Consider the following 23080-nt stretch of genomic DNA (forward strand, 5'->3'; position numbering starts at 1 on the left):
TAGGAATCAATTATCTCTATATAAATCATTATGTTTCATTTGTAAGTATTCCAGGTACAAATAAGCAACAGTGAAAGCACAAGAACCTACTGGAAATATAAAAACCTGGAAATCAAGAGTTTTTCTTTCTTCATGAATTGCAGCCTTTTATTTTACCCAACAGCTGGTGTGGCAAAATTTCTGAGAGCAGGAACCAGACTCCAGCTTTTTCTTTGTCCTGCAAATTCCTCATCAGTGGGATACACAAGCATCATCTCTCTAGCCTAAGAATCTATACCTGCTGATTGGAATAATCCTCTGCAGCATCTATTGGAAGTTTTTGGGAATCTCTGTCCCCAGGGCTGTATCCAGGCTGTGGAGTGCAGCCTCCAACCACTCTTTATAAGGAAGGAGATGCTACTGCAATATTTCAAAGTGCACTGGTGGCATCAGGGACAGGGTTTAGTGGTGGAGGGGCAGTGCTGGGTTAATGGCTGCACTTCACCTTAGAGGGGTTTTCCAGCCTAAACAATTCTGTTACACTGTAAAAAATAAAAAGCTTAAAGAAAAATGTTAGAAGGGTTTGATGTTTCCATAAGAGCTCTAGAAGGAACAAGCACCTGCCCTTCCTAACTGACTTGCTAGCACCTCTGGCTGGTAAGAGATGAAGAATTAAAATTTTAAAGATGGCTTGAATCCTCCTCCTTTCATCATAAAAGACTGCTCATAGCACACATTCTTACAAATGTACAAAGCAACATTTTTCAACTGAAACTTTATGCCAAGTCAGTTCAGGGAGTGGAAAGACCCAAGAGAAAAAGGGTTCAATACCTTTATATCAACTAGAGTAAAAATTAACATTTTATTTTTTCCAAAAAATGAAAACCACTGTGGCTATCACAAGGTACAAAACATCAATCTATATTTAAGAGCATCCTAACGCAGACTGATGAACAGATGAGGGTTCAGTACCCCACAAAGCAGACACAATGAGTTCAAGCATTGAGAGGAAGTGTACTTTTAACTAAAATGATATTAAAGTGATACTTCTGAGTGTTTACAATTCCAAATATTTAAGATGAGAGTAACTTGGCATTTAGATAGATGCTACTGCTCTGTCAGGATTTCAGCATAATTGAATAATGGCAGTGGAGCATCACCTGTTACTGACTTATCTTGAACATTCAAGCCAGACCAAGGCACCAGGTGTTCCCTGATCAAAATCTCCAGAACAGTTTCTACAAATGCAGGGTTCTCTCTAAAACGTTGAGCAGTTTGGTGATAGCAAGAATTGCAATATTACCACTAAACACCAAGAACTGAGTGTTTTCTTATCCATATCATCAAGCTCATGACATCAGGATCAGCCTGGAAAGTTAAATGCCTTCTGACATGGATTTTGGGAAAGCTGGATTGACCTGGAATTATTATCTTTCCCATGCAAAGCAGAAGCTCTTGAGTTCAGGAATGAGCACAAACACAATGAAAGCAGAAAACAAGTCTAGACAGGCTTAAGAAGTGTCTCCAGAAGACTGAATGCTTAACAGCCCTTCCCTTATTTCATCAATTTTTTCTGCTCTTGAGGCTTCAGAAGTCTTTACTGCCTTAAGGAGAGATTCATGACACTTGTCCAATACAGCCTTCAAAATTAGTTGTATTTCCTGGAAAGAGGAAATAAAGAAGGAAAAAGAAATCCATCAGCAAAGTGAAATCTTTATCAAGCACCAATGTCAAGTGAATGGTCTGGTGGATTCAAATGATTTCAAGGGTATCTCATCCATGGCTTAAGAAGCACCATTCACAGAACACAGGGAAGGCTGCTTAGAGGATCATTGCACTGTCCACACTACAACAGGAAGGTAAAAAGATTTCTTTTGAGGGGAAGGGGTGGGCAGAAATAAAACCCTCACCTTGGCTTTGGTTGCTTTTTCTTCAGCATCATTCTTCAGCTGCTCAATTTTGTCCTTTGTTTGTTTGATTTCCTTGCGAATGGCCATAACTTTGTCATACACAGCACCCCTCTTCTCCTGGACTTCATTAAAATGTCTAAAGGTGACAGAAAAAAGTTAGTACTGAGCCTTTTGACTCATTCCAGATTAAACTGAAGCCCACCATGAGCAAACCTTGCATTTTATGAGCATAAAACCAGAAGCAATGATGTAAAGAATTTACTTTCTCAGAAGTTAATGTGACTTTTAAACTAGAACTTAGGTACAAGAAGTGAAACTCATACTTAGCAGGAGCCCATATGCACCTTCCCACCTCCAAGGAACAGTCAGGACATATTCTTTTATTCACCAGCAAAAGCTCTTTTCTTTAGCCAAGGTTACCTCCCTTCCCATCTTGCTTATCAAGGCATCTAATTTTATCACTCAAGGGAAATACCTGACACATTAAAAACAGAAATAGGCAGCAACGTTTGACAAAAAGGAACATAATATCATGTTGGTTTCATTCCTAAATTAAAAGCTACTTCTCACAGAATCATTTAAGTTGGAAAAGACCTCTGAGCTCAACCTATGAACACCCCCTTGTCACTTTGCCCATTGTACTTGGTCTTTCCTTGAGCACCTCCAGAGGAGGCAGTGACTCCACACTGCCCTGAGCAGCCCATTCCAAGGCCTAGACACCTTTCTGTCCAGAAATTCCTCCCAAAGCCCAACCCATTTTCCTCCCAAATACTCTCTTGTAGCTGGTACAATACACTAAGTGCCATTCTGCACACCACACAAACCTCAAGTATGACTAAATCTCACTTGACTCTCCCAGCCATGTGCAAGAAGCTCCCTTCCATCACAGCCAATAATGTTCCATATTCCCTTTCCTCTCTATCTGCGTAGATGAAAATTGTTTAAAAATCAATTTTCTCCCTAACAGTTCAGCACAAAGCTCACAGTGAAGCCAGGACCTTCCAGGGCTGCAGTTTGGTGCTGCCTTCAGCATATGGGAGGAAGGAAGAGGGGCTGGGAGGCTTTGATCAAATGACACTTTTCCTTTTGTTTTAGAAGCATCATGTCAGGATAATGCTCCTCTGAGATGCGAGCCCCATTTCCCCATGGGTCTTGAACATCTTTGATAATGAGCAAAAGTGGCAAGGGAAATTATGAAAAATTCATGAAAGGCAAATGGGGCTTTGTTGAAGTCTGATAAGTTGGAAAATTATCCCAATGTGACATTCTCTTTAAGAAGATAAAAGAATCAAGAATAAGCATTATAAATTAAATTAGTGCTCCAATAAAAGAATTGCTGTCAAGTCACATTGCAATTATTGATTTGAGACCCCAAATCCCTGCCTGCAGCATTGCTGGTCTTCACATAGAGCTGTCCCACACTGCTCATTTTCCCCTCACTGCTAAGCTGTGTGTTTGTAGCAGAGATGAACTTTGGCAGCACATAACAAAGACATAAAGCAGTATCAGGCAGAAACATCAACTCCTCCATACTCGAGCACAGTGCACTTGTGCTGCTCAATGTCTTCCTGCATCTTTTTAAGCTGGGCTCCAGCTGTAGCAAGCTTCTCATGTTTTGCAGTGACCACTCTCTTTAGGCACGTTTCATCTGTATTGGCCTTTTTCAGCTCTAACTGAGCATTGTCAAGTTGGTCTTCCAGATTTCTGGCCTAGAGTACAGAAGTATAGAAATAAATTAAATAGAAATAAATTAAATGGGGGTGGGAAATTATCAAGACAGCATACCCTGTAAATGTGCTAAGATTACAACCAGCTGGCTGGTTTTTGAAGATCTGATTGCCAGCTCCTTATCCCAGTTCCCTGGTCTTTTTCTGATTATAAATACATCCAAATGGACAAGACTCCATCCGTTAGGATGACTTTCAGAAGCGAATGTGACTTCTGCTATAGCTTTTTGCCAAGGGTAATTTCAACACATGCTATACAAATACCCAAAAAGACCCCACACCATTTTTCAATTGCTCCTAACAACTGCATTCTCCCAAAACCTAGTGGCAAATAGCAAGGGTCTGTATTGTGACACATTCCATCAGAGAATGTCTAGCTTAGTAATATTAATAAATTTAAAGCCATTTAAGACATGACTCCTCCTGAAGTAACAATTTTTTATTCTTAGTTTCCACTCTCAAGGCAGAAGAAACTCATTTTCACTTTTCTTTTCCCATCATTTCCTACCAACAACCCCAAGACAGCTCCAACTATTTTAGGTCAGGTTTCTATGGCAACAAAGGCTTTTGACTATTCAAAGTGGTCAATAGCTAGTGCATAGTACATTAGCTAGTGCCACCCAGCAAAGCAGCAGCAATGTTTTACTGACATTTTTAAGAAAGAATTTGGAAACTTCAAAATGTCATTCTTTACACTGAAAAGGAAAGAGAGGAACATTGCTTAGACATCAAATTCTCCCTAACAGGATATAATTTGGATAATACAAACCTCTGATGACACAATGGCCAGTCTCTCCACATTTTCTCCCTGTATTTCCATCTTCTTTTGGCATAACTGCAGTTCCATTTGGCACGATGGCAGAACCTCAACTACATCTCTATAACGTTCATACTTCGCAGTAACTTCTTGCTTTAAAGAGAGAAGACTATCAATAAACAGTTTTAGAGTTCTTTTATATGGAATTAAAGCATGTTGAGCTTTGAACCCTTCCCTCATTGTTTAAAGACACTAGAAGCAATATTTAAGAGTTAGTGAAATGAGCTCTTCACTTTGTAAAAAAATAATAAAAGAAAGGCATTCATTTGAAAGCACAGAAATAAAGGTGACATAGAAGTGTTTTACACTGAATTAATCAGTAATCAGCTTTTTCCAAGAGCTTTCAGAAAAAATAAGCTGTACAGTGAAGAAATTATACACTGGTAAAACAAGAGTTATGTAAAGCTTTGTACCTGAAATTACAGCAATCAAGTTTACACCTTTGGAACAAAAATAACCTTCAGAGGCAAAGTGCAAACTTCACTGAAGTGTGAGCGATCTCAAACCACAAAAATGAGTTTAAACAAAAATAATTTAAAAAAAACAAAACAGAAAGCTAGGAGGGAACTCAGTGTTCAGCATATTACCAAAGACATCCATTGATTCCAGAAACAGTGAAGGACAACAGAAGCGCTATGAAACACATTTTCTAAATTCAAAAATATTTGGGAGCTGACAAAATATTGTCTCCTCTGGACAGCAAACAGCCAAACAGATTCAAGAGTTCAACACATGATTTTACAAGTGACTGCAATCTTGCTTTTCAAAAGGAAAAAACAGCCCATCAAAAATAAACCACCACCTCTACCACAAACCTTCAATTTCCTCTGAGGCTGTGATTTCATTTCAGACTAACCACTGTCCTGCTGGTGTTTTAGATCATTCAAAAAGCAGTTCTAGATGATGACAGTCCAGTAAAACATGCCTTTTCTAACAGAATACCTCCTTGTGTGGACAGAAGAAAACCTCACCTTGGATCTCTTCAATTTCTCAATAGTCTCTTTCATCTGCTTGTTGTACTTTTTTCCTTCTTCTGGACTCTCCACAATTTGGGATTTCAGCTGTGCTTGTTCTTCTTTCAAAGCAGCCAAAGACACTTTACACTCATTCTAGTTAATGACACAAACACTTTCAATATTAGTGACTAGGTGAGCAAAAAGGAATTGTGCAGCAAAGTTTGACGTGATCTTATAGCTAGATAGGTTCTTTGGTGTGTAGTCATTCTCATTAGGAAGTTCTGAAAATAAATTCCTCTGAACAGCATTAACATTCCAAATCAAAGCAATTAACACCCTATTTTGCTTCCCAGATTTGCTTTCAAGGCTGCAGGAGAGCAGCAGTTAACTGGTATTTTCCACCAAGAGCCTGCCAGCTAATCCTAGAATGGTTTGGGTTGGAAAAGACCTCAAACATCATCTCGTTCCAACCCCCTGCCCTGGGCAGGGACACCTCCCACCAGACCAGGCTGCCCCATGCCCCATCCAGCCTGGCATATTGCCAGCAGAGCTCCTGACCTAGGGATACTGAGGCAGTGACTGCAGCATTCCAGAGCCAGCTCTATCAGCCTGGGAGAAGAGCAACAAGTTCAAAACCTCCTGTTTTGCCTCATTAACCCGCTCTGTGCATGCAAGGTAAACCCACAGCACCTCAGAGGTCCAGATTTCCAGTGACTTAATTCCAAGAATAATGTCATCCTAGAAAGAGAGATGATCATGATCTCTCAGTTATCTGCAGCCAGCACCCACACAGAGGTGTACTCACCAGTTTTTGTGTTCTCTCAGCAATATATGTCTTCTTTTGAGAAGTCACTTCTTGCAAAGCTGTCTGGAAAAAAAAGAAGGGCACCAAGCTTTCCACAAGCATCTCTACAGCTGCTACCTGCCTAATCCTTCTATCATAGATCTGTCCACAGGAGAAATCCCATTTATAGGCCCTATGTGTCCCACAGCAGACAAAACTGTAGTCTGTAAGATTTCAAAGACAGGAGAGGAGAACACTGTCACCAAAACCAGTGGAAGTACTAGGGATGCAGCCAGCGGTCGGTAACTAGGAATAGGGATAAGAGATTGGCCATCCCTGTTCTCACTGACCCTAGCAGTTATTATACCCTCACAGCTTTCTTTGCCAGGGGCCCTGTTCTTCAGGGAAAAATATGATTTAATATAAAGTCCCAAATAATAGAAAAACACAAGGTTAATAATGCTAATAAATAATGACTTGACAAAACAAAAGAATCCTGACCATAGATTATTAATTTCTTTCTCCCAAAGGAGCTAAAAAGGTTATCTGTGAGACCTGAGAGGCAAGTTTCCACTGCTGAAAAGTTACCCCTGCAATTAGCCCCATTCTTTTTGCCAGGCATTCCCTTGGGTGACCCTTCTTAAGCCTCATTTCTTGCCATGGCTCACCTCCAGCTCCAATTCTTTGAATTCAAATGGAAAAGAAAGAGGAACATCCCTGTGTTCCTGTTTGGAAGTGTCATGTGCATCTCCCAAGTCACTGAAGAAATGCATTTCAAAAAAAGACTCAACTATACTTTTGTATTCCCCAAGTCTGATTAAGAGCATATTTCATATTCCTTACAGTGAAACAAAGAGGGGTCCAACAGCATTTTGCTAAAATGGCCATTGTTTTAAATCAGAGAAGTCCCTTTTATCCACTGAGTTTGAGGGAAGGGACTAAAATCAAGAGAAGTGAGGAGCCCACAGCAGGTTTTCAGAGAAATACAGAACAAGATCCTACTTGTTTCCGACGATACTCCTGCCTTAGCAGCTGCTCCAGCTCCCGAATGTTCTCTGTGAGCTGCCTGATCTCTTCCTCATGTTCAACTGGGACTGTGCTGAGGGAAAAATAAAGATATTGGGCAGTTTCAGCATCATTATAGTCCAGTCAGAATACAGTAGATAAAACAATCACTGTCTCCACAGAGTTTACAGCCAGTAACTTCAGTAATCAGAGAGCAAGACAGTCTGAAATGAATATATCTTATTTTGCTTTGCTTGTAAGATTTTGAAGTTGAAGCATAATCTAAACAGCTATTTCAGTAAGAAGTGGCACAAACACAGAGGACTAAGTTTAAAGATCATGTTAAGCAAAGCATGAAAGTACAACACTCCTACCAGTTTTGGTGGTGACTTTCATTTACAAAATTTGCATATTACCTGTCATACAAACAGCTTATATTAGTGTAGACCTAGCCCAGCTAGAGAACCCCCTGTGTAGCACACACCAAGAGCTGCTGTCAGAAGAAAAAACACTTTGTTTTGAAAGCTGTCTTGGAAACCAGCCATTTCTTCATCCTATTATCCATGAGCAAAAACAAGACTTAATGGTGCAAAGACACAGGCAGCAGGGCTAAATGGCCTGAAAAACAGAGATTGTGGCAAATATGTCAAATAACTAAGGAAGACAACTTTACTCATCTATTAAGTTAAAGATGAGCTTCCTCCAGCTGTTGAAGGGATAAAGATACATCACTAAAAGCTAAATAAGAACAAAAAGTTTCGACCTAGTTCCCTACATACAAATACAGGATTCTTTCAATGCAACCATAAACTGTAAAAGTTGGGTTTTTTTTTTCTTCTGCCAGCAGAGAGTAAACCCCCCCAGCTCCTTCTGCTGCCCTTCATCAGACTTGTGCTCCAGACCCTTCCCAGCTTCATTGTCCTTTTCTGGACACACTCAATGTCCCTCTTGAAGTCAGGGGGACAAACATGGGGATGGCCAGTGCCCTGGTCCTGCTGGCCACACTTGCTGATACAGGCCAGGTGCCATTGGCCTCCCTGGCCACCTGGGCCCACTGTTGGCTCTTGTTCAGCCACTATCAACCAGCACCCCCAGGTCCTTTTCTGCTGAGCCACATTGCAGCCCCTCTTCCCCAAGCCTGTAGCACTGAACCAAGTTATTATGACCCAAGAATAGGGCTCTGCACTCAGACTTGTTGAGTCTCACACAACTGGCCCCCTGATCAGCCTGACCAGGAAAAGCAAGCAGTGCATCTCGCAGTGCTTACTCCTCACACTCACTTCAGTTTCTCCAGCTTCAGTGTTGCCTCCCGATTCACAGCCTCCAGGTGTTGAAGTTTCTCCATGGCTGATTTCTGGAAGTTAAATATTTAATTTTAAAGAAGTGTGGTTTCTCTCTGGGCTTTTATTAGAGCCTTGCTCAACGTTATTTCACATGAAATGCACCATCTCTGAACTATGAGACATTCAGAACAGAAGCTACCTACAACTGTTGCATCCAGCTTTTCTCAAAATGATACAAGGCGTCAATCCTTCACTCACCAATAAGTTATTGGGAAAAAAAACCCTTCAGTAGTATCCTAAATAATAACCAGTACCTTCCTGAATTACTTGGCTACATTTAACATCCCAATATGTTACATAAACCTGAAGTTGAACCTCAATCTTCATGCTCCTAGTTCTAGGTTAATCTCAATCATACTTTTACAAGCATCTGGAATAAAATGGCACCTAATCTTACATAGCTCATTTGTAGCTCCAAGTAGGCCTCACGCCGAAATTCCCTGAAGTTCACAAAGTTGAGGATGCCACTCAAGAAGCGAACAGTCCTTTTCGTCTCTGAAACAGGAATTGCAAGAACTCACTGAGCTGGTTTCCAAAAGCATTGCAATTGCTTAAAAAAAGTTGGGTCAAGTGTAACTCAAGGAGACAGAAATTACAAAACACAATCCAAATTCGTTCTTCCCCCACTCAGCTTGCAAAGATTTCAGACTACACAAAAACCAGCATCAAGCTGGTTACCAACACTTAGCAATTCTGTGTCATTTAACAAATTAATAATGGCACTTGGGAGAAAAGGCTGTTAACACACAGCCTTCCCATTCAAACAGAAGCCAGGGAGAAAGAGTGTCAATCTTGAACTACAGCTCTGAAGAGAGAGCCTCTCTCTGTAGCTATCAGCTGAACTGAAGGCAGCAATTTGAACTGAAGGGACTTTCCATCTTTATTCCAAGCAAACTTTCTGAAAGATGATTACAAAAGCTTTGAATGTCTTAGACAAGACAGATCTAGAAGTGAAAAATTTCTTCAGAGTAGCATTTTCCAAGTTGTCTGTGTTGTGGCAGAATCACAATTGGGTATTGAAAGGAGTGGAGCACAAGCATCAGTTTAAGAAATCCCAAAGTACTCCAGAGCTGTCAGGGTAATTTTCATCCCCATCTATTATTACACTGTTATAAGTATGTCACAGCCCACCTCCAGACCAGCAGCCCATCAGATTCATAGCATTCAAAGCTGCCCTCAGTTACTGACCTGCACCAGACCACATAAGGAATAAAACTGTCCCCTAGAACCAGCTTGTTTAAGAGTCAGAGTCAAAAGAGCAGCAGAAATTCAAGGACACTTCTCCACACTAGATGCCCATCTGGCTATGCCCAAGGAGAAAAACCACCTGGAATACCACGCAGCACCCAGCAAACACAAGGATTACAAGGCACTTGCTTACTTGGGTTCAAAACATCAGCGATTTGGAAGTCACTAATCCGGCACATGGGCAGCAAGCTTTCCCTGCAAGGAGAGCAAAGCACAACCTCAGCTGCAGTGACTGAGACTTGGGTCTGTTAACCATGGCTCAGTTCATGCCCAAAATCACATTTGCTACAAAATAGATCCCAGATTCTCATCCCAGAACATTTGCCCAGCAAAACAAAACATTTGCCCACAAGACAAGCATCTTCTACTTACATGTGAATATACAAATTACAGACAGGTAGAAAGCCTTCATAGATCTGTGGGTACATAATGTCAACGTTGAGTGGCATCTAAAGAGTAAAAAAGAGTGTCAGGAAAGAATATTTAAAACAAAAAGTATGCAGCATTTTCCACAGCATAAAATAATTCCGATAGATTAAAAACAGGGATGATAATCTTCCCATCCACATGGGACACATATTAAAGGCTAAAAGTGTCGTCAAGTTAATCAGCACACTATTTTAAGGATCAAATTTGGCTAGAAAAGACATAAAAATACAATAACTAAAGCAGCAATGTTACACACTCTGGCACTGAATCTAAACTGTTTTATTTTGTTAATAACTTGTGCAGCACATTATACAGCTACCAGCAAGAAGCTCCTTCTTGAAACACCCCAAAATTTATACACTCAACTGCTTCATGAAGAAGTCAGGAGGAGAATGAATTGGTACACTGTCCCCTTTCTCTGACATTTTAAACCTCACAGCACAGCAGCTGATGGCACTGCCTGGGAAGAACAGAGTTACCTTGTGCACATTTCCATTTATCCAGGAAAGCCATGAGACAAAACCATTTACTCTCTTTTTAAAGGATCAGTTCTTGCCTAACAGAGGCAGTGGATAAATTAACTGTTAATCAATTTAGGTATCAGTCCCTCCTCACTTTCCCCTCAGCTAATGGAGGAGTAGAGATGATCAAATATCCAAAGCAATATTCACATTCCTTCCATATTAGTCCAACCTCCTCCAGCCATGGCCAAAGGCAGGAACCCAGAATGGATTTTCAAGGCATGGTGTCCTGTCCCTCCTGGACCGTAGACATTTCTGGCACTCTTAGCATCCCAAAGAACAGGTAAGTCCAATATTCTTTTCCTTTCACTTCCCATCACCCCTGCCACAGGCAGCCCTACCATGTAGGCGTGCTCCAGTCGGATCCCACACACTTTCTGCAGGATTCTCAGGTAAATCATGTGTAAAACATCAAGCTGCAGGAAGAGAGAACATGACTCAGTATATGTTTGATTACTCCAGGCTCTCACACCAGGCCATGAAAGCATTCCGTTTTTAACATATGAAAGCTGATTTTACATGACAACAAAGTTTCGCTTTCCAGCATCTCTCAGTTCAAGCATTATTTGCTGATAATTCAGTTTCAAGAGGCAGTAGTCAGCTCGAGCAGTTACAGCCTTGGCATTGGTTTTCATTACACTGCAGCTTGCTGAGCAGTTTCCAAACCAAGCAGTGCCACAAGCCTAAAAACGGTCACAGAAATTATAATCCTGTAGCAATGAGTGCCCTTAATTAGATTATTAAAATGAAGGGGGGGAAAAAAATCACAAGCCAAACAATTTTTAATTTATAGCACTAATCTGTGATCGACTTTGCTTCTTAAAAACCATCCAAACAAGGCAGACTCTTCTCACCGCAGGCTGAAACACAAATAATAACAGCAGCAAGAACCACTCGGAGGCATCAACTCCTCTTTAAAGCCGCTCTTCTTCACTGGCTAACACTAAATGCATAGAGTGATGGAAAGAGTTTAAAAGCACTAAACGGACCCGGCAGGATGTCGGAACGAGAGGCCGTGGCCGTTTTACCGAGTCCCCACAGAGCTGGGGAAGACAGGCCGTGCTGCCGGTGACACCACCGCGCCTCCCGGCAGGCCCCGAGCCGGGCCCAGCCCCGCCGCCAGCCGGGCCGCCCCGCGCCCCCCTCACGCACCCTGGGGCTGCCGAACACGTCGCCCTTGACGAGGTTGCGGGCCTCGTTGCCCTGCAGGATGTGCGAGCGGAGGTAGCTGATGATGTCGTCGGGGCTGTAGCGGGGGAAGGTCATGGTCTCCATGGCGGCGGCGGGACACGGCGGCGGCTCCGCTGCGCGCCCGCTGTTTAAATCCGCCTTTCCCCGCCCCGCCGCCTCGCTGACCTATCAGAGATCGTATCGTCATCAGGGGGCGGGGCTTAACGCGTTCCCGCCCTCTCCTGGCCTATCCGCGGCCGCGCTGCCGCGGGTGGGCGTGGCCCGGCGGGCCGTTGGCCGTGAGGGGCGGGGCGGCGTGAGGCGGCCGCGTCCCCGCGGTGCTGCCGGGCGGGGCTGTCTCTGCACGAGTCATAAAATCCCTGGAAGGAGCATTAAAGCTCACCTAGTTTTCCTCCTGACATGAGCAGCGTCACTTTTCACAACCCCAGGTTGCCCCAAGCCCTATCCGACCTGGCCTTGGGCACTTCCAGCGATGGGGTAGCCACAGCGTCTCTGGACACCCTGTGCCTCATCACCTTCCCAGGGGAGAGTTTCTCCCTAATATCCACTGTAAAAAATGCATATTATATGGCTCTACGCAGATAGTTACTATATGTATTATGTTCTATTGATTAGTTGTGCTTTTGTAGTTAAAATTAAGATTTTAGTAGTTCAAATAAAGACTATGTATGTGGGAGGGAGGTTTTTTTTTTTTTTAGGAATGAGATACTCGCTTCGAGGAACACCTAAATCTTCCAAAGGAGAGGAATTTATGGCTTTTTATCAGAAGAAGCTAATTAATGGGCATTAATAGAAATAGTTGACTTACAACAGAGTTTCTTGTTTTGAATAGAATCAATGCATAACCATGAAGGATATATGAATATGCAGGAGTGTATTGGTTTAAGGGTGATTCCTTTGTTCATAAGAGATGCTTTTCGTGACTTAGTGTCAGAGAGCATCCTGACATCGTAATTCTTTGTTTTTTATTGTCTTGTACTTGTCCTAACTCTAGACTTTACTCTAATTGCAGTACTATTTTTATAACCATTTCATTATTATTAATCTTTTAAAATTTTAAAAACCAAGTGACTTGGCGTTTTTCACGTCCACTCTAAACCTGCCCTCTATCAGTTTGAAGCCATTCCCCCTGGTTCTTTCATTTCCTGTCCGTGTAATGAGTCTTTCTATCTCCTTTCCAAAATCCCTTTAGGTGAGGCGTCCCCAGAATCCTCTCCAGGCTGCACAGCCCCAGCTCAGCCTGTCCCTACTCCAGAGTTGCTCCAGCCCTCTGAGCATCTCCATGGCCTCTCTGGACTCTCCAACATCGCCACATCTTGTGCCACGATCCCCAGACCTGGACACATTACTCCTACTACATGGGATAAAACCTCCTGGCTCCTGAAAGGAGACAAAGCCAGCCCAGCATTGCACAGGACTCTTGCCTAACCAGTACCACCCCTTGCAGTGTGGCACCATTTCTGACAAAATTTGGGCTGTTCACACTCTGCCCACAAAGTTTTGATGCTCCCACACCACGCGCAGCTTCCCGCACATCCTCTCAGCTGGAAGTAGTTCAGCAAGGTCACAGCAGTGTCCCCGAAAACAGGCAGCTTCTGCAAGCCACTGACACCACGCAGGTGTCACCTGGCACCGGGTGTGAGACACAGACACTCCAGCCACTGTTCTGCACTTGCCCATGTAAAAGCCAGGCTCGGTTTCCAGCTGGGCACTCTGCCAAGGGCTCAGGTGAGCCACAAAGTGCTTCCCGACAGCCTTGCAGCCAGACACCTCCTCGGCATGGCTGGGAGGGCAGTGCAGCTGCCGTAGGGCTGCTTGCAGAACACCAAAGGCTAAGTGGCCTGGAAGGTCTCAAACCATGTCTCCTTCAGGTAGACCGTGGTCCCTGAGCTTCGTGTTTCTTCTGGGGATGGCATCACAGGGGATCAGCTGCCCCAGCAGGTGTAGCTGCCAGTACCTGGAGGTGAACTGCACCGGGCAGCAGTTGCAGGAGTTCCCTGTGGACATCCCTCTGGACACCAGGCAGCTGATTCTGGCAGCAAACAACGTCTCGTACCTGCCAGCACTGGAATTGAGCTTCCTGGCTGATTTGGTCTATCTGGACTGCAGAAAGAACCTCTTGGGGGATGACCTGGATTTCACTTTCATTGGTGTGGCCAAGCTTGTCTATCTGGACCTCAGCTTCAACAACCTCACACAGGTCACCTTCAGCACCTTCTCCCACCTCCTCAGCCTGGTGGTGCTGAAGATCTCGGACAATCCCAACCTTGTGGCCATCGAGAAGGATGCTTTTGCCAACAACACCTGGCTAAGGCACCTGGATGTGAGCCAGACGGGCTTAACCTTCCTGGACACCAGCACTGTCCAGGACTTGCCCAACCTGAGGCTTCTGGGGCTCAGTGACAACCTGTGGCACTGCAACTGTTCCTTTTTGGACTTCATCACCTGGATGATGGAGAGTGACGTGCATTTTCCAGGTGAGGGCTGTGCGAGCACAGATCTGCGTGGAACAGAAAGAGCCCTCTGCTCTATTTCCTAAAAGTTCAGTTCACGGGGCTGTGCCATTGCATGCCATTTTCTGCTGCCACACAAACCAGGCTTGGGAGCAGCTGGTTACACCCATGAAGAGTCCCACTTGTTCACATCCCCAGAGCAGCCAGGGAGGTGTGGTGTGCAGCTGGGACACTGCTGCTTCCCTAAAACACCTGGATCCAGCCTCAGGTGTTTCTGTGCCTGCACAGTACCCCATGGCTGCAGCGCCAAGAACGAGGAGCCCAACACAGCTCCAGGGAGATGTGCAATGGGAAAATCATTGCTCTGAATTTCCTGCCTTGTCTCCACCCCAAAGTCAGCTGCTGCCCATCATACTGAGAAATTCTATAACCAAGCCTTGGAAAGGCCGAGGCAGAGCAATCACCAGTTCCCTTTCCCATAAAAACACTGGTCCCAAGGGTGATGTTTTGCTTTGCAGCTGCAGCACATGGACTTAGTTTTTCCAGAAAGAGACACAGCACAGCACCCGTGAACAAGAAAAGCTTTGGTTTTAGTAATGCAGGGCACAATGGTGAGAGAGAGCTGCAAGAGAGAAATTGTTTGAGAAAGTCTGAATAAGAAAGGGCCACAAAAGAGCCCCAGGGGGGAAAAAGGGAAGGGCAGCTGGAAGCTGGTGTTAGGACAGAATTGAAGACATCTCAGTGTCTTTATTAGATGTAGTAAGCTCCTTATAGACAATAAAGGGTTTTTTTTCCCACATGCAGTTATGGAACAGTGGAATAAAGTACAGCTCTCAGCAGTGAGATTGAAGATAACCCACTGAACCCTGCAACAGGAGAATAAAGCTCAAAGCCCAAAGCAGGCTGTTGGGGAGGGGAGGAGTAGGAAAGGCAGCTTTAAACTGAGGGTTGTTCCAGGCCAGAGAGATACTGGGACAGAGCCCTGGAATCTGCTGCAAGCAGACCCCAGCCTGGCCTTTAGAAAGGCTCCTGACCTTCAGAAATACCTGTGCATCAGAGTTTTGAGCTCAGCCTGGGGGCTGACACAAAGCTGCCCAAGTTTGGATGGATCTGGGTAACAGAGAGATAAAAGCTCTTCAGTTTTACTCAAGACCAGTGGAGAGATCAGCATGAACAACATCACTCAGCCATATACAATACAGTGTAATGCAATAAAAATCCCCCAAGCCTTGTTCCCCTCCACCACTCCTGTTCCATCCCTTGCATGGAGCAGTGCTCCCCTTCCCTCAGGCTCTTCCATCCTGTCCATCCAGCGGTGCCCAGCCTGTGCCCACCACAGTGACCATGGGGCTCAAAACCTGCAGAGGATGGCTGAGGGGCCACCCTGTACCACACTGATCCTTCACTAACTTGAAAAGGAGCAGGCAGCATCTGTTTATCACTGCAGATATTGCAATATGACAGGGTATGGTTGTTATTTCAGTGGAACTGAATCATTGATGAGTTGCCTCTGCTTGTCTCACAGAGCAGGTAAGGCTGTGCCTGACTGCAAACCACCCTTGTTGTCAAACACACAGCAGCCTCATTATTCCAGCATAATTTAGGCTCTACCACTTCAGAAGGTGTTTGAGATTAAACAAAAAACAAAACAAAAACCAACAAACAGGTGCTCTTATATGAAGATGAAAGTGCTCAATCAGCAGAGATAAGGAGGCCAGGGATAGCAGTTTGCCGACAGTGGCATAATTCAGTGGGCAATATTATCCTGTGGAGCCAACACTGCAAAAACTATTCTGGCAACCTAGGAATTGTGGTTTGGCAAGGGTTTAGCACAGGTTTAGCATGAGTTTGGCTGTCAGATTTTACCCAAGCCAGGGGGAGTGGGGGAGGGCATGACGTCTGCAGTTATTTTTCAAGCTTTTAGCAAGCACTCCCATAATTTTTCTACCAGGACTCCTATTCATTAAATTATGATCCAGGCTAGAGAGTCGTACTTCTGCTCATCTCTCTGCAGATGCTGACAACATCACCTGCTACACCCCAGCAGGCCTGCGTGCCCTAAGGATGCCAGCAGCAGAGGCACAGCTCCACTTCAGCTGCCTGACCCAGCTGTACAAGCAGGATTATGTCTTTCTGTGCCTCGTGGGCTTCTGCATATTCCTTGTTGGCACCATGGCAGCCTGGCTGGCTGGCGTCTGTGCTGTCATCTACAAGGCCCATGCCTCAAAGGGAGAGGGAGAAGAAGAGGAGGAGGAGTAGGAGGAAGACACAGCCACTTAGAATCAGCCCTTCTGAACTCCCATTCTGGGAACCAAGGGCAGGTCCTTCCTGCCTGAATTCCCATGCTGTTCCACCTTAGATTTTTTTTTTTTTTTTGGTAAGTGAAATAAAACTACAAGAGAAGGAAGTATCTGTGCTCCAGTTTCACTTGCTGTGCTCCTAGTTTCACTTGCTGTTCTTTACCCAGTCTTCTGCCATTCTGGTTCAGGATTTTGGCAAAATATTCATTTTGGGTAGGTGTGAGAGGCACAGTGCCAGGCATTTCCACTTCTACCCTATCTTGGGACCACAGAACAGTAGGGACATAAGGACTGGCTTGAAAAGGTACTGAAATACGGGAGAGGTCCTGCCACTGTGCTGTGGCCAAGGAGGTCACAAGGCCCTTCCTGGCTAGAAAACCCACCAGGGCTTAAAGGGATCAGCCTCCACAGCTGGAGCCCCAGGGAATTACCGGATTGCTGGAGCCCCAGGGAATCTAAGAACTTCCTGCTTTGGAAGGACAAAGAGATTGAAACCAGGACTTTAGGAACCCAGGATCTCACTGGTTCTTCTTTTCTTTCCCATTACACTGATTACAGAAAGGAACCCTTTGTGCTCCTGCAGTGCAGCCAGACCACCTGTGCCTCTCCACTGTTCTGTGAACATTTACAGAACTGCAAAGTCCAGCTCTGCTTTTGTGTCACACTCTGATATTTCCTAAAACTGGAATGTTTTATAAAGTAAAAATATTGCTTACACGCTCTCCAAATATTCTTGGAAATGGGTTGTGTGTCCATACCAAAGTGTCAGAGTTACATCTACAGGGAGATTTAATATCCTTGTTACCACCAGCGCTGGGAATTGCCAAGGGAAGTGTCTGCTTACACGACCCAGCACAGCAACTCCACTTGTGAAACACGCTGTAGGATCTGGTGAGGTAAGAGGGGAAACCAGGAGATTTCAGCAAGCACGGTGTCAATCACCAAACTCGGAGCCATTAAAGTGTAGACTGCGAATGAGGCTGAGAGCTCTTTTACCCTTTCACAACGGGTAAAATGGCAGAAAGGGAGTGGGGGAAAGGCTGAGCATAACGATGTGTGTGCGCTGGGGGACAGCGTCACGGCAAATCCCTCGGCAGCGGTTCATCAATCCGTGTCCCACTCTTCTGTCGCGGCAGGGAGACTGATCGCGCCTGGCCGAGCGCCGGCCCCGCCTGCGGGCGGTGCTGCGGCCGGCACGGCCCCCGGCTCCGTCCCGGCTCCGTCCCGCAGCGCCTGGGCTGCTCCGCGCCGCGCCGAGGGTGAGTGCGGGGCCGGGGGCAGGGGGATGCTCCAGGGTCAGCCTGTCCCGATGGTAAACGGAGCAAGCGCTGTGGACATCTCCCAGCCGGGGGAGGCTCCGGGGGAAGGGGGCTCGGCTCCCTTTTGTCGCTCTGCTGGCTCGAAGGGCTGAGCTTACATCGGGTAATCCAGTGCGGATCCACGCGTGGGTCTGTTCAAGGAGCCTTAATGCGCTTTGCTGACTCACAGCAGCTGCGGTGTCGTGGCAGAGTTGGGAAGGTCCCTTCTTGTGCGGCCGCTCTGTGCCGTGTCATGCTCCAAAATCTCGTGTCTGTGGCTCCAGCCGGAAACATCGCAGGGTAAAAAGGTAGGAATTGAGTCTTGTGCACCGTGACAGCCAAGCCCTTGCAGCTGCGGGCAAAGGTTGCTGAAACGCTCCGGGCAGCACAATCCGGAAACGACCGTGGGAGTCCTGCTGACTTTGGAGTGCTTTATATGGCACGGAATTACGAGAGCAAAGGCTTTGATACCAGTAGTGTAAGAGTAGCAGTTTTATGACACACCCGGTTTAATGCTTTGCCGTACTCTTTGCTCCCAAAATAAATCCCCAGATTATAACTTAGTGCTGGAAGATAAAATGCCTGATTCTCCAACAACCTTGTGATTTGAAGGGAGAAGTGTGACCACCAACCTGCTCTACATGTTCTATTTTCAGTGTGTCACCTGTCAGGTTCTAACCTCAATTACAGGTGCATGCAGCTGGGTTTTCTTCATTACTTCATGGTTTTAATATTCTTACTGATAATTGTTTACCTCACTTCCTTTGGACAAAACTAGCTGTTGTCTTCACCTTGCTCCATCGATGATAATCCTCTGCAAATGAGAAATAAAACACTCTGGTCCCCAAAGATCCCTTGTGAGGGGTGCAAGAGGAAGACTTTGCAGCAGTTCCCTGAGATGGTCTGTTTTTCCCCACACTGACAGATTGTGCTGGTGGGTCAGTGCAGGGAGACACCAACACCTCACTACATCATGGAGGCACCGTCTGGAGACAGGCACCAACTGGGGTTTGATTGGAGAATTCTCTCGGTGCTGGAGGGAGGTCTCTGCTGGGCTGTGTCATGCAGCACCCTCCAAGGTCACCCAGGCAGGCATCTGACGTTTGGGGTTGTGCAAGATGGTTGTGGGGAAGGGCCCTTGTGCTGCCTGGCAGCAGGGAGGGAGCCAGAGTGCTCTGTGTGGAGCAGGGCAAGCTTATGGGGGCTGCTGAGCAGGAAAAATGAGAATGTGGAATGTAGAGGCTGCAGGATGCACCTTCTGCCCCATGCTTCTGTCTCAGGCCTGCATGAGGGAGCACAGAACCATTAAACAAAAGCCAGGCAGGCCCTGGTGTCCCCTGGCCACTGGTGCAGATGTTTGTAAATGCCAGTAGCTGTGTGTTGTTGGAGCTGTTCACCAGTTTGTGACTCTGAGAGGCTTCCTGGGAGCTGTAGGGCAGAACATTGGTCATCTGGCCAATGGCTCTTTACCCAAAAGTCCAGTTATCATTGCTGTGGTGGTGGGTTTTATTAGTATTTTATGTAAGGGTGACCTTAGCAGTACAAATTAATCATTGATGATGCTCCTTCCAGCTCAGGGGATTTCTGAGCCAGTTTATAATTCCCAGTTTACCCTTTATTCCCAGTTTCCTGTTGAATTTATGAGAAGTGCCTGCGTTCACAATGTCCCTTGGCAAGGAGTTCCATAGGTGTGGTTCCCAGTGCATGAAGAAACATCTCTCTTGGGGAACAGGCTGGAAATCAACTGACTTCATTTGATGGCCCCTAGCTCTGGGGCTGGAAAGGCCCAGGCTGCACTAAGGTTCTCCAGACACCACTTCCCACCAATGCTTAGATGATTTTAAGTCTTGCTTAACAGGAACTATGCAGAGAACTCCTGGTTTGTGCAGGCTCCAAAAGGTACAAATTCCTTCAGCCAGTCCCTGTGCCAGGAGCTCTTGGGGTCCAAGCTCAGCGACTCTTCCATGCACCTATATCACGTGTTGCCACTTCCCCAGAACATTCACGGGCTCCCTTTCTCTGGCAGCACCACCATGGCTGTTCTCTCCAAGGAATATGGCTACGTCATGCTGACCGGGGCCGCCAGCTTTGTCCTGGTCATGCACCTCGCCATAAACGTGGGCAAGGCCCGCAAGAAGTACCGTGTGGAGGTGAGTGCTCAGAGAGGGCACGGCAAGGTTGGAGCCAGTCTGCTGACACCTCAATCAGTTTGGGGTGATTTGCTGACATTCCCTGCCCCACCACACAGGTGTAGAAGGGATGGAGCTGCCATGGCTCTCCAGAAAGCAGCTCCAGGGATTTGGATAACACAGCTTGGGATTTGGGACATCAAGCTGAAAGCATGTGGCTTTGAGCTTGGCAGCACTGATGGGCAAGAAACTGTTTGGCCCTTTTTCCTTTGAAATGGGAAAGGGGTCATGGCTCAGAAGTGATAGAAGGGTTTCTCAAACTCAGGGGGAAGCATGTGTGCCCTGTCACAAGTCTTTCAAAGTGACCTTCCCTCAGCATCTATTGGGGAGCTTTTATGGCAGGCAGAGCTGTGGGCTGGGTGGGGACACTGTGAGTCAGGGCCATGGCATGCAGTGGCTGCTGTGCCACTTGGCTTCAGCACAAATCACTTCTCCTTTGTTCTTTCACCACTTCACTCATGGAAGTGATGAGCAGGGGTGGGCACCAGGACAGCTCCAGCTGCCTGTTGAGGTGATCCCATTCCTGGACTGGAGCAGATGTAGCCAGTGTGTGTGATGCACAGAGGGCTGGATTTGAGGCCTGGGGAAGCCTCTGCAGCCAGGCAGCAGCTCCAGGAAGGCGGTGACCTTGAACAGAGCTTTTGTGGGCCGCAGGGCAGGCACAGCCTCTAACATGCCACTGCAGGTTGTTCTTGCAAGCATGCGGGCAGTATGGGGAGAGGAGCTGCAGGCCTCACTTGCTGATGCTTTGCTGCTGGTTTATTTTTTGGCAGTACCCAGCCATGTACAGCACAGACCCTGAACACGGGCAGATATTCAACTGCATCCAGCGCGCGCACCAGAACACGTGAGTGACATCTTTGAACGGGGGCCTTGGAGCACACGGGGCTGAGGGGCAGGGCCCAGAGCCCCAGAGGTGCTGCTGCCTCTGCTTTGATCCAGGCTCAGCCCTGCAGAGCCTAGCAGAAAGGCTGTGCTGGCTCCTTCCCATGCCTTAAACTGTGGGATGGTGCTGTGAAGCCATCTCCTCTTCCCCAGTTCCCAATTTGCTTTCAGGGGTAGATCTTAAGACGTGAGGAATTTTGTTTCCAGAAGGTGCTGACCTGTTGTGCTGCCCAGGTCTCCCTGAGGAGAGGCCAAAGTCCACCCAGCTCCTGCAGACATGTTGCAACAGCACATCAGAGGGGTGCTTGGGGAATGTTTAGAGTGGCTTAGGGAATAAAATGGAAAGAGTGGGTGGGTGTCCTGGGAGAGAGCCACAGGCTGGGAGGAAGCCCCTAAAACCATGAGTGCTTCCTTTTGCAGCCACAGCACTGGGCACAGAGACTTGTAATGAGCCCAAAATGCCCTTGGCAGGGAATGTTTGCAGTTTCTGTCCTTCTGGAGTTTTGTCTTTGTAAGCAACCTGAGCACAAACACAATCTCCTCACTTTTACTTTCAGATTGGAAGTCTACCCTGCCTTCCTGTTCTTTTTAGGCACTGGTGGACTCCACCACCCGGTAAGTGATGCAGAACTCTGCTCTGGCTCCCTGACCTGGGCAAGGTGTGTGGCAGGAGGCCAAGACAGCCCCTTCAGTAGCCACATCAGACATTAAGAGCAGTGCCCCTTCTTAAAACTTAGTTGTAGAAGGTCTTCTGCAGGAGAATCACAAGTAATAAACTCATTCCTGCTGTTTCAGCTATTATAGTCCCTGCCCTAAAGGTGCCTTGCTAGACAAAGTAAAGCATTTGCAGCCTCCAGCCGCTGAGTGGGAAGAAACCCTTCAGCCCAGTTTTTCCAAGCTCTGCCAAAGGAAGCCAGCAAAAGCCTGGATTACGTTTAACTGAAATATGCAGACAACTTGGGAGGAGGCAGGCACATGGGAGAGGCCATACCCAGTATCTCTGTCTTTGTCATCAAAAGACAAATTACATCTTTCCTGAAGACAGACTCCTTTTCAAGAGGGAAGGAAGCAGCATAGGCACATCTGGCAGATGGGAGCCATGTTGGAGCAAGCTCTAAATGAAGAGTCAAGGTGGAAGTTTAGAACACCTGCTGGAGGCACTGGGGCAGCAGCTGTCTCCACAATCCTTGTTCTGGCTAACTGGCCAGGGGTGAAATGAGATTGAGCACCTGCTCAAGCCTCCAAAGCCTTTAATGCTTCTCCTTTCTCTGCAGCGAGTGGCCACAGGGCTTGGCATTGCCTGGATCGTTGGGAGGCTCCTCTATGCCTATGGCTACTACACAGGAGGTAGGACTGTACCCTGCAGCACACACTCAGGTCTCCTACAGTGACCTCAGGACTCCTTGCTCCCAGCCAGGGGTGGAGGAAAGGGTACAGGGTCTGCCAACACTGCAGCACACTCTTCCTGCTCTTGGAAAGAGCTCTCATCCAGCAGGGATGCCTACCCTAAGAGGCCCGAGCTGCTTTGCCCTGGGGATTTCCCTTTAGTTTTTGCTCCCTTCTTCAATCTCCAGGCTGGGCTTGTCTATCAGTGAACTGACAAATCCTGGGTTTTTTTCCAGATCCCAAAAACCGAAGGAGAGGGGCCCTTGGTTCCGTGGCACTCCTTGGGCTGGTGGGCACAGGCATCTATTCAGCCTGCCAGCACCTGGGCTGGGTCTGCCAGCAAGGCTGCAGAAGCTAAAGGGACTTTTCTTCTGTTTTCTTTTAGAACACTTGGCTTCCTGTGTTTTTTTTCCTTTTCTTTCTCAATAAAAGGAAGTTGTCCATTCTGTATTTTCATTCTAATGTTACAGAGGGTTTTCTTAAAAAGCTCTGCAGAACACTAGAACAACTCTGTTTTTGTAGGATTACAGAAATCTGTCTGCCAGGCAGATGTTCCTTCTAGCTTTTATGATTTTACTGATCAAAAAGCCACCTTGCAGCTCATTTAACCCATATAGCAACAGGCCCATTTCTGGACCCCTCAGTTCATGTCACGCTGA

At 46.3% G+C, this 23080-nt stretch overlaps 3 protein-coding genes across 3 annotated transcripts; 2 read left to right on the forward strand and 1 right to left on the reverse strand.

Annotated features, from left to right (window-relative positions):
* Positions 1-1288: 1288 nt before the first annotated feature.
* Positions 1289-12043, reverse strand: NUF2 (NUF2 component of NDC80 kinetochore complex). Its single transcript, XM_021545847.3, has 13 exons — positions 11872-12043; positions 11061-11135; positions 10142-10218; positions 9903-9964; positions 8919-9016; positions 8459-8532; positions 7176-7272; positions 6195-6257; positions 5405-5542; positions 4386-4526; positions 3423-3598; positions 1890-2025; positions 1289-1640 (listed from the first exon to the last, which is right to left on the reverse strand). The coding sequence occupies exons 1-13, from the start codon at positions 11992-11994 to the stop codon at positions 1491-1493; spliced, it is 1410 nt and encodes a 469-aa protein (XP_021401522.1). The 5' UTR covers positions 11995-12043; the 3' UTR covers positions 1289-1490.
* Positions 12044-13768: 1725 nt separating this feature from the next.
* On the forward strand, positions 13769-16622 carry LRRC52 (leucine rich repeat containing 52). Its single transcript, XM_031505597.2, has 2 exons — positions 13769-14387; positions 16378-16622. Exons 1-2 carry the CDS (start codon positions 13769-13771, stop codon positions 16620-16622), a joined length of 864 nt encoding a protein of 287 aa, XP_031361457.2.
* A 1219-nt stretch (positions 16623-17841) lies between these two features.
* MGST3 (microsomal glutathione S-transferase 3) lies at positions 17842-22877 on the forward strand. Its single transcript, XM_021545855.2, has 6 exons — positions 17842-17922; positions 19988-20111; positions 20924-20997; positions 21593-21650; positions 22310-22382; positions 22658-22877. The coding sequence occupies exons 2-6, from the start codon at positions 19995-19997 to the stop codon at positions 22777-22779; spliced, it is 444 nt and encodes a 147-aa protein (XP_021401530.1). The 5' UTR covers positions 17842-17922; positions 19988-19994; the 3' UTR covers positions 22780-22877.
* Positions 22878-23080: the final 203 nt, after the last annotated feature.

Source organism: Lonchura striata, chromosome 9 (assembly GCF_046129695.1).
Source record: "Lonchura striata isolate bLonStr1 chromosome 9, bLonStr1.mat, whole genome shotgun sequence".
In the NCBI taxonomy this organism is placed as follows: Eukaryota; Metazoa; Chordata; class Aves; order Passeriformes; family Estrildidae; genus Lonchura; species Lonchura striata.

Excerpts from the sequence above, each read along its gene's own strand:
- NUF2 (XM_021545847.3), bottom strand. The coding sequence starts at position 11,994 with ATGGAGACCATGACCTTCCCCCGCTACAGCCCCGACGACATCATCAGC. Across the intron at positions 5,543-6,194 it reads CTGAGAGAACACAAAAACTG|AATGAGTGTAAAGTGTCTTT; the intron begins GTGAGTACACCT and ends GTCATTAACTAG. Across the intron at positions 1,641-1,889 it reads AAAAAGCAACCAAAGCCAAG|GAAATACAACTAATTTTGAA; the intron begins GTGAGGGTTTTA and ends TCCTCTTTCCAG.
- LRRC52 (XM_031505597.2), top strand. The coding sequence starts at position 13,769 with ATGTCTCCTTCAGGTAGACCGTGGTCCCTGAGCTTCGTGTTTCTTCTG. Across the intron at positions 14,388-16,377 it reads GAGTGACGTGCATTTTCCAG|ATGCTGACAACATCACCTGC; the intron begins GTGAGGGCTGTG and ends ATCTCTCTGCAG.
- MGST3 (XM_021545855.2), top strand. The coding sequence starts at position 19,995 with ATGGCTGTTCTCTCCAAGGAATATGGCTACGTCATGCTGACCGGGGCC. Across the intron at positions 20,112-20,923 it reads GCAAGAAGTACCGTGTGGAG|TACCCAGCCATGTACAGCAC; the intron begins GTGAGTGCTCAG and ends ATTTTTTGGCAG. Across the intron at positions 22,383-22,657 it reads CTATGGCTACTACACAGGAG|ATCCCAAAAACCGAAGGAGA; the intron begins GTAGGACTGTAC and ends GTTTTTTTCCAG.